The 17,169-nt window shown below is 44.7% G+C and overlaps 1 protein-coding gene across 3 annotated transcripts; it reads right to left on the reverse strand.

Moving 5' to 3' along the window:
* Nucleotides 1–446: 446 nt before the first annotated feature.
* ACAD9 (acyl-CoA dehydrogenase family member 9) lies at nucleotides 447–17,167 on the reverse strand. Of its 3 annotated transcripts, XM_072127009.1 has the most exons (19): nucleotides 15,729–15,743; nucleotides 15,301–15,371; nucleotides 13,222–13,315; nucleotides 13,041–13,142; nucleotides 11,650–11,756; nucleotides 10,024–10,124; nucleotides 8,214–8,292; nucleotides 7,921–8,095; nucleotides 6,109–6,182; nucleotides 5,859–5,934; nucleotides 5,441–5,511; nucleotides 5,101–5,220; nucleotides 4,252–4,380; nucleotides 3,564–3,643; nucleotides 2,892–3,018; nucleotides 2,630–2,707; nucleotides 1,360–1,488; nucleotides 997–1,069; nucleotides 447–665 (listed from the first exon to the last, which is right to left on the reverse strand). In XM_072127009.1, the coding sequence occupies exons 4-19, from the start codon at nucleotides 13,060–13,062 to the stop codon at nucleotides 565–567; spliced, it is 1,542 nt and encodes a 513-aa protein (XP_071983110.1). In that variant the 5' UTR covers nucleotides 13,063–13,142; nucleotides 13,222–13,315; nucleotides 15,301–15,371; nucleotides 15,729–15,743; the 3' UTR covers nucleotides 447–564. The 3 variants fall into 3 exon arrangements, with proteins under 3 accessions (XP_071983110.1, XP_071983109.1, XP_071983111.1); XM_072127008.1 differs by lacking the exons at nucleotides 15,301–15,371; nucleotides 15,729–15,743 and adding an exon at nucleotides 16,944–17,167; XM_072127010.1 differs by lacking the exon at nucleotides 15,301–15,371 and having other exon boundaries at nucleotides 15,729–15,747.
* Nucleotides 17,168–17,169: the final 2 nt, after the last annotated feature.

Genomic DNA, 17,169 nt, shown 5'->3' on the forward strand with positions numbered 1-17,169 from the left:
ACAAGAAAGCCATGTGAAGTCCACAACTACGGGTCAACCAAGTATTTCTGCTATGAACTTGGTTTAGATGCTTTATGTACTGACATTGCTTCTGGTGCTGTACTAATGTACTGCAGTAAACAAGCCTTCAAAATTTGCAACCAAAAAAAGAGAAAAGAGAATCTTTCTAAAATGCTTAAATAAATGTGGTGCATTTCAGTCAGTTTTCCCACTAGTACTGACTGCAGCTTTGATGGGAAAAGTCTGCATAGAAAAATGTTGCGCCTGCTACAAAGTACGACTCTTATACTGTGCCAGATCTATCGCTATGCCTAATGCTGGGTGATAAATCTGGTGTAGTACAAGACAGTCGTCATTCTGCAACACTGTTCATACGTCTCCCCCAATGGGAATGGACCCTACCGGATTCGGACATTTGCAAGAAGTCTCATAAATAAACACATAAGCACAGTTTCTGGTTTATTACAAGGTTTAGTAAAGAAAAAAAAAATTATGGGGTTATAAACAATTGTACAAAGTTCCAGGACACCTTCACTCCAGGCCGCTGTACGGACGCTCTGCAGCTCAGAAGGTTCTGTCCAGTGGGTGAGAACAGGTGTAAGCGCGGCTCTCTAGCACATGCTTAGCTATTTTCTTAATACTGTCATCCTGATTTGCTGGAGAATCTGATGGGGGAAATAAAAAATTATGAATTAGATGCAAGTATCTGCATGGTGCACTACTAATCCAGGTAAGAGGGGTAAGACGCAAATAACATAGAAAAAGGGAGAGTAATAAAAGTTTAGGTTTCTGTGGCTTTTTTTGCCATCATAAATACCGTGTTGTACGTGTATCACTTCCCTGGGGAACATTTACGTCAATGAATTAGAATCATCGCTTTATAAGCAGCATCTGACCCCCTCATCCCAATAATGAGGGGCTGCAGAGCTGTTCAAACATCCCTTTAATACCCCTCCAGAGTGTATCACAGTGTTCAGCCATGCAGTTTCCTCTTACATTTTCCTAGTTGAGCCAACATGAAGCAGTTCTTGTGATAAGCCTCGGAGCAGAACAGATTTGCAAGCAGCACCTGTACAGAGAGAACCATTAGGACGTATATTTCATTGTCTGTGTTAAGGGCATAGGGGATAAGCAGCTCTTCTAGATATACATTAAAGAGCTATTCTGACAGATCAGCCAACATCCTATATACATTGATATAGCACAGGGGGCATTATCCCTCCTGACAGTGTAATATCTGGAGCGTCACCTCCCGCCCTTGATAGGAGCCGTGATACAAAGTATGAAAATCAGTAGAAATCACACAAGCTGAAAGTGAAACATACACAGAGGACATGAGCCGATGCGTTTGATATTTACCTCATGATCGTGGTTGCGCAGGCCGATGCTGATGGAACGGCTCGCTCTAGATATCACCGCCGTCATGGCATACAGATTAATGAGAATATCCGCCACTCGCTTCAGTGCCAGCTGCTCATCCACCACTGTCTGAGGACACAGCGCATGAACAGTTATTAGACATCACATCAGGAAGGCGTCAGTGGACCCAGTTACCAGGGTTCTACTAACGTTTCAGTCACAGCACCAACCTTTCACCACACTTTGCAGAAAATAGGTACAGTACAAATGCACCCAAGAAAAAAAATCTAAAATTCTAATAATTTCTAATCTATTTCTAGCAAGGGGGAATTCGGCAGGGTTGGGGAGTCACAGCAGCTGGTCACCACCCACCAGTTAAAAGTGCACTGTAAATCTGCAGAAAAAAGTAAAATTACTAGTCTCATAAAGACTAGAAACTGTGTTAGCGAGGATTTGTGTTCAGGGTGATGCGCAATGTTGGATTTCGTGGTATTGATGTAATCTGAGGAGAGCGCCTTCTCCCATACACTTCCAGTCCACTTCTTAGCTTTTTTTTTGCAACCTACAAACTGGACAAATGGCTTTCAGAAATGTCTTTTTCTTGCCACTACTCCATAAAGGCTATTGCTTGTCATGTGGATCTCTGCAGCTCCTCCAAAGTGATCCTGGTCCTCATGACTGCTTCCCTTAGTTACACTTCGTTCACAATAGGCAGCCATGTCATGGTAGGCAAGTTCCAACTTATGGATAAGGGATTGAACAGCACTTCATGAGATAATCAGAGGAAGGGATCATTTATTTAATTTCTTATAACCCTAACCCTGCAATACACACGGTCACTACTTTATGCCTGAGCCGTCTGGTTTGCTCCTTGGTTTTCATGATGCTGTTTGTTCACTAATGTTATTACTACTTGCCTTTGCCGGCGTTCACCGCTGTGCTTGTTTGTTTACACAGAAGTAGCTGGATGGAGGTGCTGTGCAAACAAACAGGAGCACATGACACTTGCAGAGTTTTTAATACTCAGACAACCTCTTTAATATCTGTGGGACTAGCTGGCACCTGAACTTCACCTGGATTCATGTGTCCAGCAGAGATTACAGCAAGACCGGCTGGGGACCAGTGGGGTGGAGCACAGAGGTCAATTAAAAGTTAATCTCATTGAAGTAAATGGTAACCAAAAAACAGCCAACTTCCTTGTTCCAGAAACCCAAGCGGATCTCCACCAACAATGAGAGATAATATGGAGATAAGGAAAACGTGTTCTCACCTTCCCAAACCTGTACAACAGACTTTCCACTGTGCTGCCAAAATAATATGTATTCTCCTCCAGCTTCTTTGTACTTTCCTTTTAATATGAAAGGCAAAAAATCATAATTACTATTACTAGAGCAGGACTGTAAAAAAAAAAAAATAATTAGTTCAAAACATATACATATATTTTATCTTTGTATATATTGAGCCCAGAGCCAAGTTAAGGAGGGACAGGTCATTCTCGATGTTGGTAAAAACCCTTTACGGCAATCACTCACTTCAAGACTCGGATGCACGACTCCATCTTTTCCAGTTAACCCCAAGTTGATTTTTCTCCCCAAGGAGCTTCCAAGTCTCTTGCCGATCATCTCAAAGGCCACCGAAAGACTTCCCTTCTTCAATTCCCTGATAAAAAAAAAAAGTAATTTTGTGAATTAGAGAATATGGAGGTGACGTGTCTATAGGTGATCTCCCCTCCATGTTGTACCAGATGCCCATGGCTGCCATCTCCCATAATCCTTGGCTCTCCACCCCTCACCACCACGCATGAGACCACCCTAACCTACAACACACACCTACTATTCAGTGACACGACCGAGGACTCATAGGGAAAGATACACTTTAGTGTAACACAGAAACACAACCCGTGCCCAATAGCGTCTGGTTAGAAGAAACTTTGGTAGGTCAGGAAGTCATAGGCTGATATAGGAAGCGTTTGATGTCCCAGCATCATCTTCTTTAGACTACTGAACACTCCTTTACCATGCTGGAGGCGTTATCTGGGGGGCCTCTAGTCACAAAAGGTACTAAGGGGGGGGGGGGGGTATGTTATATGTCACCATACAGACAGTGAAGTCTCTCCTGGTGTACGATGTGCTAGTGACAGACTATGTACACAGCTATAAATATTCCCGCCATGTGATGATCACTCATCTTATTCCTTCACTTACTTTATTTTACCAGTCAAAATCTTCCCCGCATGCTGCATCCCCGTGAGGGCAATATACATCCGTAGGATCTCGTTGGTTCCCTGAAACCAAGGAAGCTCCGTAATTACATTGCAAAACAGGAAGACAAAACGCTGTGTGTTAACCATTTATGGAACTGAGAAAGTTGGGGCAGATTTACCCATCCTAAAATTAGGACTTTACAAGAGACTGAGGCTGGATGATATATCTGGGGCATCTTTACACGGCCCAATCTAAAATACCACCACCTGATAGCTGGCTGGGGGCAGATCATATGATAAATCTCTGGCGCTGATAAATCAAGCGGCTTAGGCCTCCTCATGTATCCTGCGGGGGGGGCTGCACCGCTAGTTATTACTACGTTGGCTCCTCGCTGGTGTAGTTTTGTGCAAAAACCATGTGAACAATCAAAGTGAATATAGTCTCGTAGGCACTGCGCCCCCCCCTTTTCATCAAGGCATTGTGATTATTTCAGGGCTTCGATGCCAGTTTTTTGGCGCTGGAAGGCCGGATAAATTTCCCCCAATGAATCTCAAGAGTGATGGCTAGAAGATGCCAGTCCAAGACTATATTATATTCCCCTACTATATTCACAGCACCAGCATACAGCTCTATATAGTAACCATCCAATATACACACGATCGGGCCGATACAGACAGAGAAAACTCACCTCAAAGATGAGGAGAATACGACTGTCTCGTAAATAGCGTTCATATGGATAATCCTTCATGTATCCCAAACCTCCAAGGATTTGCAGCGCCTCGCTGACACATTGCCACGCACCTTCAGAACTGAACACCTAATACAAAAAAGGACGACTAATGTTACTATATCACTACCAGAAGGACACCCCAAATCAACTGTGAACAAATTAAATGAATAGCTGCTGAAGATCAGTATGGGGGAAGGGGGGTCTTCCATATTACCAAGTTGCACAGGGATGAATAATAGATTTATGTATTTTTCTTACAGACGGGCTTACTACCGCCCTGTCTAAAGATTAGCCCGTTATCTTAGTGAAGTGCAAGTGCACGCAGTACATATTGGTAGGGGGGATTTTAGGGGACCATGGTACAAGTGATCACTTCTGTCATCCTCCTTTATTGGGCACACGCCCTTCGACTGCTCCAGTTCTGCTCCTATAACTGGGTTATGCGGTAAGATCCCCCTAGTGCTGACTAAATGCAGCCAGAACGGTTTCAGAATTGTAGATGTGTGCGGGGAACATGTAAATCTGGACCACAAAATAGAAGCTTGGATACTTATGTGGAGAGATTTGGACTCCCCATCATTACAAGCAGAGAATGTCTGTGCATGTGGGTCCTCTTCCTGTGGGAGTGGATGGCAACCACAGCAATGAGTATGTGTAAGAGGTCTCGCAAATTCCCATGGAAAGTGCCTATGCATAGAGTATGGGGTCAGACTCTTAGTAACAAATCTCTTCTCATCTTTACTTACACTATAAGTGTGTTATAGTTGTGCTTTTTACTACATTAATGTTTGCAAGGCTGTAACTCACCTTTACCATGGCAGCCTCTACGGAGCAGTCTGGGAAGCCGGGCCGGTCCATCATTCCAGCTGTGAGGTACGCCATGCTTTCCATCACATAGGCCTTCTGAGCCATGAGGGCAAATTTCTCCTAAAGAATCAGAGGACAGAAATGCATTTAAAAAATTGTTATGTATTCTCATACTTCGAGCATATTCACACAAGTAAAAGAAAAAATATCATGAAAACCATCGAACAATTTCCCATTGTTTTTAACGTGGAGCATGTATTATATACATACAAGTATCCACCATCATAAGGGGGGAATATTAGAATATCTGTTACAATTGAAAATGACCGGATGACTTTACCTGTATAAGTTCAAAGTCGCTGAGTTTCTTGTTAAACTGTTTCCTTGTACAGGCATATTCTGCACTCATTTCTAGAGCAGATTACAAAAAAAAAGTGTTAAACTAATGAAGAAGATTCCTTAAATATAATAAAAGATATTAACAAATATTTTAGACATAGAAAAAAAAAAAACTACATGAAACCAATATCACAGTTAGGCCGCATTCACACGATCATAGGGAGACGTATGTACGGTCACAAGCCAATATGGTGCCGCACGTATCGCTCTCTACAAGGATCGCCTGTGTTATGGCCCATATGCCGTGCATTGCTATGGAGAGGTGAGGGGGGGGGGGGTCACCCCTTCTCTCCATGGCGCTGAACGTATGAATGAGGCCATATGAAGAACGATGGGCGTAGAAGACCACATGACATTACCTATCAACTTCTTAATCATTCCTGCCGAGGCGCTGCCCATACTGAAGCGACCGCTGTTCAGAATATTCATAGCAACCTGAAATTTATCATTATAAAAGAAAGATCAGCAGCAGGAGAGCAGGGACAACCCATAACACATAGAAAGAGCATCATGTACAGATTGGACAATACGTCTTGTATGGGAGATGTGCATGTGTGTGTCGCTGCTGTATATTATATAATTATTGATGAACACAAATAAAAAACTCACTTTAAAACCTCCTCCAACTTCCCCAATGACGTTCTCAATAGGGATCTTAGTGTTTTCAAAATGAAGTTCACAAGCTGCAAGAAAATTCAGATGTAAAAGAGAAAAGTTGTCTGTGTCTATTATAAAAAATGTTGTTGCTTACAGTCACCAGTAGGGGGAGCTATGAAACATTCTGGTTTAGGCTGGAGACAAGTGTGAAATAAATTACCATAGCTTCATAGTCTATAGCAGGGGTAGGGAACCTATGGCTCGGGAGCCAGATGTGGCTCTTTTGTTGGCTGCATCTGGCTCTCAGACAGATCTCTAATAAATAGTGGTGGCTGCGGTGTCTCTTAGACTGATCACAGGACACAGGCAGTGATGTTATCGCTGCTCACGTCCTTTTTACGACCCACGTGCCATCGCCGCCATAGTCTGGGTCAAAGAGAAGAGCATGGGAGCAATGAGGGGCTGCAGGGAGCGCTGGTAACTGAATATTTTTTTTTCAGCTGTGGCTACCTATCTACTGGGGGGCATGTGCTGTGGCTACCTATCTACTGGGGGGCATGTGCTGTGGCTACCTATCTACTGGGGGGCATGTGCTGTGGCTACCTATCTACTGGGGGTATGTGCTGTGGCTACCTATGTACTGGGAGGCATGTACTGTGACTACCTATATACTGGGAGGCATGTGCTATGGCTACCTATCTACTTGGGGGCATGTGCTGTGGCTACTTATATACTGGAGGACATGTGCTGTGGCTACCTATATATTGGGAGGCATGTGCTGTGGCTACCTATCTACTGGGGGGCATGTGCTGTGGCTACCTATCTACTGGGGGGCATGTGCTGTGGCTACCTATCTACTGGGGGGCATGTGCTGTGGCTACCTATCTACTGGGGGTATGTGCTGTGGCTACCTATGTACTGGGAGGCATGTACTGTGACTACCTATCTACTTGGGGGCATGTGCTGTGGCTACTTATATACTGGAGGACATGTGCTGTGGCTACCTATATATTGGGAGGCATGTGCTGTGGCTACCTATCTACTGGGGGGCATGTGCTGTGGCTACCTATCTACTTGGGGGCATGTGCTGTGGCTACTTATATACTAGGGGGACATGTGCTATGGCTACCTAGCTGGTAGCTGCTGGTCTTTATAGGAACCCGGGAAGTGGGCAGCGGCAATCAGCGGCGCACTGGCCCTTCAAATCCGTGAGTGCCGGCGTGCACGCTGGCCAGGACAGGAGCCGGAAAGTGGTGTGTTGAGTGAGCTGAGAGAGGGGCACGGGTGTGCATCCGCGACACTGGACTACCTATCTACTGGGGGGCATGTGCATATGGTACGGCTCTTACAGAATAACATTTTAAAATATGTGGCGTTCATGGCTCTCTCAGCCAAAAAGGTTCCTGACCCCTGGTCTATAGGGAGCATTATTACTGATGACATAACACAATATGCACTTAGCTCCCTATAGAGGCAGCTGCTGACATTCTTGTCCATGCAGAGGGTTTGGAACAATGCATCAGGAAAGATCTATAAACACATTACAAAATCCAACCATGTAGATATAAGTGGAGATGGATGTGGAGCTCCAGGCCTCGGATTTGGGAAAGGTACCAGTGTTCACATATCAGATACTGATGGCCAATCCCACAGCGATTCATATCAGATACCCAGAAACATCCCTTTAAGATTTCTCTTCTACACCATGCATAGACCCTGGACTCACCCAACCTCTGTGTCTATGGCAAGTTAGCGGACCCCATAGTGAGAACAGATGCCGGCATAGCCTCCTAATATTACACACATGAGAGGGGAGCCTCTTACTGTTGGATCCTCTGATTCCCAGCTTATCCTCAGGCTTCCCATGGGTGACTCCTCCGAAGGCTCGTTCCACAATGAACGCTGTTATTTTATCCTTTGTGGTTCCATCTTTATCTACTACTTCTGTCCTTGCAAATACAGTAAAAATCTCAGCCAGGCCTCCGTTAGATATCCAGATCTGGGAAGAGGAGAGAATGGTCAGCATCAGACACCCATCCGTGTACACACCGGTGCCACAGATGGGAAATCTCAGCACTTCTCTGGTCTACACTATTCTATGGTGACGGCTCCGTTACCTTGGAGCCATTGAGGATGTAATGTTTTCCGTCTTCACTTAACGTGGCTCTGGACTTGATGGAAGCCGCGTCGCTCCCGCTGGAGGAGGAGAGAAAGAAGAAGCGATGAGACAGATATATATCTATATCAGAGATCAGGGGGACGATTCATATCAGTCTGCAGTGTAATCCATGGAGCCACATGTCTAGTTACATATACCCTGGTCTACAAATATTAATCCTCCCCGGGCACGTCTGGTACACTATATACTTGTATCCCCATGGAAAGTGTCCAGGGCTTATTTTCTCATAACTAGTATTGCAGCTGAAAATGTATGAATATACTGACAACTGGGCGTTACCAGAGGGGTCCACACCCTGGATAATGCACAATAATCTATTTAGATTGTAATTTAATTTATTTTTTTAAGAGGGAACCTGACACGGCTATATGGGACACTAAATCACCCTTATGGACAGTCGGTGTAGTGTCCCAAATAGCTCAATAGTTTTTTGTTTTTTATTTATTTTTTTTTCTAAAGTGGGCGTATTTAAAAAAAAAAAAAAAAAAACTCACTGCGCAAGCGACGTAGGTAAAGGCCATGCACAAGGAAGTCAGATTTTTAAACCCCCCCCCCTCCCAAAACGACCCGACTGGCTTTGTTTAAATATAAATGCTCTGTAATAAAGTTAATTCCTTTTCGGTCGGTACGATCACAGAAATGCCAAATTTGTACGGTTTTTATTATGTTGTAATGCACTCATTTGTACAAAAGATTTTTTTTTTTTTTTAAAGCGTTTCTCTGTTTCGCTATATTCCGAGACCAATAACCTTTTCATGCCGTCAGTGCTACCATTTAGGGAAGAGTGGCGGCTCGGACATTTAGATGCCATTTTCCATTTCGGGGTTTTTGATTTTTATATCTGTTTTAGGAAAGGTTTTTTTTTTACAATTTTCTTAAACCATGAATGGTACTTGAACGTTAGGAGGTCTGATCGCTCTTTCCATATACTGAAATACTAGCGGACTGCAGATTTTACTGCTGATCTGGAAATCAAAGCAACTGGATGCAACCGATGGGGGGGATGGGTTTCCACAATCAAAGACAATATGGCGCCAGCTTTGCCCATGGTGTAAAAATGGCCTGTGATCACTGCCAGCACCTATTGCAGGAGTTCGCTGCGGGTGTCCCACCTTGTATGGAGAGGGCTCAGTCAGCGAGCACAATAATTATAATAATATTACCTCCATTTGCAGCAAGGTCTTGAAGGGATTGTCCACTTTAGGCACATTACAGCTAATTATTAATATTGTTTGTATAACAAAAAGTTATAAAATTTTCCTATATTTCTGTATCAAGTCTGCATGTTTTTTCTAGATTTCTCCTTGCTGTCATGTAACGGGAAGCTTCATTGTTCATAAGCAGCGGCCCATGGTCATGTGATGTCACACAGGTGCATGTACCATCATACAGCTTTGATTGCCCTGTGTGTTATAACAAGCCGTGCACCTGTGTGACATCACATGACCATGGACCGCTGCTTATGAACAATGAAGCTTCCTGTTACATGACAGCAAGGAGAAATCTAGAAAACCATACAGAATGGATACAGAAATATATTGGAAAATGTTATAACTTTTCATTAGACAAACCAGATCAATTATTTGCTGGAGAATGTGATTAAAGTGGACAACCCCTTTAATATAGAACAAGTTACCATCCTACAACATCTGCCGTATCCTGAGCTTCTCCCTTACTTCATAGCCAAACATTTAAATATACAGGAAAAAAAAGAAAAAATGGCAGAGAAAATAAACCCTTCATTCTACCTTCCAGGTTCTGTGAGGCAAAACGCGGCAATGTGTTCTCCTGACGCCAGTTTCGGCAGATATTTCGCTTTTTGCTGGTCATTACCGGCAATCAGTATTCCCTGAAGAAATGACAATAAAGCAGAAGTCGGTCTACAAATCTTCACACGGGATAATCTCCCATCCCTCTTCCCATCATAATAAAATCAAGTGTCCGTGTTATTAGGGAAGCCGAGCGCGAGGAAGATCACATTTCTGAAATAACGTTACAAGTCATCATCATAACCCAACACATGAATGCCGGAGCAAACACAGGCCCCACGGAGGAGAAGAGAAAGATGAGCGCTGCCCAGGACGCCGGGCCGAAGGGCATTGGAGCCGTTATCATTAGGCCGGCACTGCACTAGGAGATTGGTTATTACAGGAAAAACATATGAAATACACTGGGGGCAATGAGCTACTCGCTATGTGCCGAAAACAAGCTCCTGGGGGGACAATCCACATATGACAGACACCGGAGCAGAAATCACAAAAAACAAAGCAAAATCCTCTGAGGAGCCGTCCAGAGAATCCTGGAGGTCTAACAAAAATAGGAAGTGGATTGTGACTAATGCCGCCATATAGCGATCAATGTGATAAATGCTCAGCCAAGGAGGGGTCAGGCCAAGATGGGGAGGTAGCGATATACTACATTTCAATATACACAGTTCTTAAAAGGCAAGACTGCTGATTACTCCTACCAGGAGGAGGGGAGTACAGTTACACCTAGATAGCAGTATTATCAACACACGACATGACCCCATCAGACTGTATTCGCCTTTTCCACACCCCCCACTGCAGGTCCTCTTCTTGCTTCGGGTGCTACGGCTCTGTCATCAGGTCCCCGCCCGTGGTCAGCACACACTATGTCGTCAGCGCTTGCCAACGTCATTGTTAGTGCGCCGCTGGCTCCGCCACTTGAGTGGGTGCAGGCCTCACACCGGTACCTGAAGACGGAGCACCCAAAGCAAGAATAGGACCTGCAAAGGGCGTTGGAAAAGTGAGTACAGTTTTTTTATTCATAGACTCCAGTATACGCCAAGCTAGGTTTTTTTCAGCACATTGTTTGTGCTGATGAACTCTGCTTATAATCAAGTATATACGGTAAATGCTTTTAGCAGAGAAGTCTATGAGGGCCGGAGGAAGAGACTACGACGCACAAACTGTAGTTTCATGTACCTGCTGTCATTTTAACTATTTTACGTCTTGTACACCAAGTTCTTTCAGAGTGAGGGAAAAGGTGACTGCGTCTTCTCCTCCACCCTCCCCTCTCCATAGACTTATCTGTGGCAGATTCAAGTGATTTTTGAGGAGAGGGACAAGGCAGCAGCAGGGAGAAGACATTTGTAAAGGTACACCTCTACTATTCATTTATGAAAACTTTTTTTTTTTGCTGTAGGTCCGCACTAAAGACCAAATACAATAAGTATAAATCTTCATAATAATTCTGGAGTCGCCACTTATTTAAAAACCAAGGTCCAAGTCACATGACCAAACCTGACCCGTGACTGTGTGAGAGTCAGAATTTCTAACCCAATTAATTTCAGCCTGGCCAACACACAGCCCAAAGTCTAAATGCGAGAACGGAGCGATCGATAGACACTGTACCTTCAGCCCTATGGCCTGGTGGGCGGCCAGTGTCACAGCTATGGCGCCGTCTAGCGATGTGATCTCTCCCAGTCGGGCGTACATGGTGTTAGACAATCCCAGGCCTCCTGCGTGACACAATACATAGACTGCCATGACTGCCTGGATCTTAAACAACATGTAGTATTTGACACAGTAACCATAGTGTAGCTAGATATGAGAGATGTGTCTGTATGAGTGATATAGCAGGAATACATCTGACCATCTGTAAGCAGGACCAGCCCTCGGGCCATGTGATAAGCCAAGGAGCAAGCTGTAGGGTGCGGTCACATGGTGCAATTTTAAACGCATTGCAACAGACATGCGTTTTTGCATGTTACCATGCGTTTGGCTGGTTTGAATCCAGTTTTTAAGCGGCTATAAAAATGTTAACACAGATGCTTACACCTACTCATAGATCCAGGCGACGTGACTGGTAATCTTCTTGTATTTGTTATCCATGTCCTGCTTCCTTCTAATGTGAACTGTTAAAATTATGCCAATTATCCTCTGTGCTGTAGCTTCACAGGCTGTTACACTGCACAGTATCCCCCCTGCTACCTTGGCACTTCCTCCCCTCTGCCTCCTGTGATCTCAGCAGCAGTGAGTACACCGTGTTTAATTACTGCTTCAGAGGGCAACAGCCTGTGAAGCCAGAGCACAGAGGGCCTCTGCTAACACCCCCCAGGGCCCTTGTGGCTCATTAGCATACTTTTAAAAGTTGATGTTAGGAGGAAGGAGGCCAAGGATAACAAATATAAGAAGATTACCACAGTCACAGTGCTAGTATCTATGAGCAAGTGTCTATGGTTTATCATGATGGATTTTTATGGTAGTGGTAGAAAGGCTATGGGGGGGGGGGGCATTATCAGAGACCCTCTATGCCACGGCTTCTCAGGCTGCTACGCTGTCTCCCCCACTTCCCTGCTCCCTCTGCCTGATAATTACCTTACACAGTGAAAGCCATGGAAGTGCTCGTGCACAGTGTAACAGCCTGACAATCTTCAGCATGGAGTGGCTTTGGTAACACCGCCAAAGCCCTTCTAGCTCATTAGAATAATTGTAATAGTTGATTTAGGAAGGAAGGAGGCAATGGATAACACACAAAAACACTTGGAACGTTGACATGGACCCACAGAACATTGCAGTAGTAGGGAGTCCTTGCATCAAAGAAATATGATGCAAGGAGTACCGGTCTGCCGGCCAAACAGCCGCTCTAGAACTAGATGCATACTGGGACAAGCTGTTCCTGAGGCTATAAGTGACAAGATTCCTATAAGTAATCATCTCCCAGCCTCCAGACACCAGGGAAAGAAAGAAGAATTCATTCTAGAAGCTGCATAAAGCCCCAAGAATAAATAACCTCTTCTTACCATATTCTTCAGGAATTTGCATGCCAAACAGTCCAAGGTCCTTCAATCCTTTCAGGGTTTCGGGGGGTATTTTAGCACTTTGATCGATTGCTTTAGAATCGACTGTAAGACAGAGATAAAATATATATTTGTATATACATCATCATCGCCACCATCCTCATCATCATCATCATCTCCTTACCTTCTTCACTGAAGAACTTCTCCACGGGTCCTACAAGCTGATTGATCTCTTCCAGCTCCTCATTACTGATCTCTGGGTATGGGAACACTTCCTCCTGAAAGTGAAGGTCACAACTTCAGAGTAACACAAAACCTTGTGTCCTTACTTCAACATTCACTATGAAGTCCTTCATATCAGCAGATGCTGAGCGGCCACCGGCCTCAAGGACACCTGACCACAACATAATAGGGTCACCCAGCTCTGCCCTGCATCTGCAGTACACAGGAGAGTTGTGTACAGTAGAGGTCAGATCACTGCTAAACCCCTCTAATCTGACTATTAAAGGAACCCTGCCACCTACTAGAGCCCCATTAAAACTAATAGCACCCTGAAATAGGGTACAATATATCTTCTCTAACATTGTCTTATGTGAAACTGAAGAGAAAATTGTCATTTTCAGAGGGAAATAGCGATTTAGGCATTAATATCTTGGGTTCTACAGCAGATTGTTAAAAATGGGAATTTCCTCTTTCAAACCGCATCAGGCTTGTGGTTCTGGGAGCTACAGAACCAGGAATGTAAATTTATAGTTGGGAAAGTGAGATGCAGATCCATCTCCCACTGTTTTCACTAACTGCCGGTATCTCCGGTTCTGTAGTTTATGCCTAATAGGGTGTGAAAGATACATATACACTGAAGATATAGGCATCTAAAGTGACGCTCCACTCCAGCCTCTGAAGATGACTGTTTTCTGCTCATTTTCACATGACTTTGGAGGAGATTTCATATAAAGAGGGAATTCTAGAGAGCACATTTCATACCCTACCTGAGGGGAGTAGTAGTTTAATGGGGAAATCCTGGTGATGGGTTCTATTTAAATGGCTTAAAAGATGTCAATCACATATCTGTAACGAAAACTGGACGCCCTATTTAACTGCTTCAGGATTTGCACAAGAGGTTGATATTATCAGGAATGTTTCCCATTAATCAAAACTACAAGAGATGTTTAACTTGTCTCCAACTTGAGGACACCCGAATTACAGACGACCCCCTGGAGAATCCCAGGCTGCAATCATCAGCTGGAAGGTGTCTGTAATGACATTTTATTGATAATCCTTGTTCCCATGACAGCACAAACCTATGGAACCTGTCTTAGAGAGAAATAAATATGTTTGTTTATATATATGTGTATTTTTATATTTAGAGTGTCATATTTAAAACATAATTGGTAAAATTGATAACTTGTACGGCTCCATACAAGTTGCCGATTTTTCACTAGAAGGTCTTCTCCGGGAACGGAGAAGCGAAGCAACGAGCGTTAGTTAGCTCACGGAGCCTGACTAAGGGTGATGTCACACATGGCGTCATTAAATCAGTTATGACATATCAATTATGTATATGCCACTTTTGTTATGATTGTTTCAATAAATGTAATTATGTTCATGTTAATCACTAATCTGGAGTAATTTCAACAATTTATCACCAATTGAGATACTCCTATATGAATTGTCTTAGCGCCCCACGTTGGCTTCCCCCCAATTTTTACCTCTTCGTACCTCACTGTATATACCGGCCTCACTTTGGGGTTTCCGGTGGTTTAGGAGCTGTGGGAGCTGCTTGACTAAGCCAACTTTCCACTTTGGTTAGAGAAAAGACATTTTCCGGACGATTGAGAACCCGTCCCCGGAGTGGGCTACAAACCGCATTTCAACAAGTGATCTTCAGGTGAGCGGTTTTCTTTTCACTCACACCTCGGCTCTAACAATATTACACAAGGCGCCGTCCTCTCCTGTTGTTTTTTGTGTTCCTTCTACATAGATATTAATGGGGCAGAATGGAACCGTGCGGCCGTCTGCTGCCTTCATCTCGGGGAGCAACAAGGGATCCGACGGAGGTACCTGCTATCCTATCGGACCTCCTGTCCTCATGATCTGTGGGGGTCTCATCACCAAGATCCCCACCGATCAGCAAGTTAGGCCCTATCCTGTAAAGAAAACCCTTTAAAAAGATTTCGGAAATTTAACAATGAATCATCCATATTGTAATCAGTAGGAGAGCAACACCGAACATCCCCACAAATAACCTGTTTCCAACACAGACCTATAGATGTAGATGCGATGTGATGGCCCTGAGCTGCTCCTTGTCCAATCCTCTTCTAGATTTCTCACCGGCTGCAATAATCTGGGATTAGAGTAAAGTTATAGCCCAGCCACCTGTATACATCCAAATCCTTCCCGCACAGCCATACAGAACCCTTACAGGGGCAGAACAGTCCCTGAATGGTCCTCCTGTGCTGTACATGGCCATTTATCAGCTCTCAATATTTAGAGCCATCGGTGACAAAAGTCTCACCATCATGCCAGCCATACAGATAGCCAGCAATGCCGAGACCGATAGAAATATTTGAAATAAGAAAGACACTCTCTGCATTTTCAGCATTTTACTATAATTCATACTCTCATCCACATCACAGTCCCAATTTTTGAGGACATCAACCACCAGAACACTTGGCAGATGCTTATACTCGCCTCCCTGTCCTGTGCAGAGGTGCAGTCATCTTCTTTTTGTTATGTCTAAGCCGGTCACCGCTTCAGAGAAATAAGGTTTTTAAAAATAACATTCATTGGTTAATACATGGTGCGGGGCTCGGAGGGAGCCTCATACTCATTCCCATTGTATTTCTAGAACCTGGAGTCCTGCTCCTGCCTTCAGGCCCTGCATAAGGTATAATCCAATGAATCGGCTGTGACTGGAGTCTTCCTGTCACACAACCCTAACTCATTGCCATAGTTTTGCTTGTGGGTAGTAGAGATGAGAGGACCCGGCATTGCAGTTCAGCCGCACGACCCAGACATATTGCCAACTAATGCCTATAGAAACTTGCCATGGCTATGACTGGCCTGGGGGGCAACCACTGACCAATCATATTCAAGGCTAATTGCCAGGGGCGTCCATTTGTCCGGCCACCAATCCGGCAAAACGTTTGCATGGCCAAAGCTGAACATTGGGTCCGCTCATCTTTAGTGGCCAGCAAGGTCCACGAGTCAGAGGAGCTAGAGATTTGGCCAATACGCATACACTTTGCTCATGAAACGCATGTGCGCATTGGCCAAAATCCCCCGTTTTGGATGCATTAAAAGAGCAAACAAAAACCTGCCCGAAGGGAAGATAAGTGACAGACCCTGGGTACACAGCACCAGCACAATGAGGTGATAAGGGTCCTGCAGGGTGGGCACCGCTCCCCCTACATATTATTTATATAGACTTCACCCCTGGCACATATATATACACTCTATCTGGGCACCGCTGCCGGGCTCCCCGGTAACCATTAATCTCCCAGCACATGACTGGCAGGGGTGACCTGCATACACTATGAGGCGCACAGAAATGTCACATGTGATAAGGACATAGTATCCCTGGGAGCTGTACAAGTGTGTCAAAGGTCTCCAGTACAGAGCGAGGACTGGCAGCAGCCACTAACCATACAGCACGGTCCTCTACCATTACACAGTGACCTATATGTTACTATATGAGTAAATGTATGTGACATTATAGAAAGTGACCATCCCAGTCACAACTCTTCTGTGCTTCTTTATCAAAACTACAACTCCCAGCATGCCTTCCCAGAAACAGACCGCTAGGGAATGCTGGGAGTTGTAGTTTTCTGCAGAATCAGTGCTGGGACGCTACTCTGCAGCCGGAACCAGTTGCTGCCAGGTTCCCTTACATGTCGGTGACTGTACCTTGCTAAAGGAGCCCAGGAAGAGCTGCTTTGCGTACGCCAGACTCCGGGGACCCGTGTGTAACAGCCGCCGTATCTCCACCGGCCGGACGCGGGCAGGGGCGCCCCATCCCCAGGCAATGCGCCCGAGCTGTAAGCACAGCCTGCTCATCCCTCTCATGTCAATGTCACAGCCGGTAAACGATAACTACTCATTAGCGAGCGACCGGCGACGTCATCACTGGGCG

Source organism: Engystomops pustulosus, chromosome 10, assembly GCF_040894005.1.
Source record: "Engystomops pustulosus chromosome 10, aEngPut4.maternal, whole genome shotgun sequence".
Taxonomy (NCBI): Eukaryota; Metazoa; Chordata; class Amphibia; order Anura; family Leptodactylidae; genus Engystomops; species Engystomops pustulosus.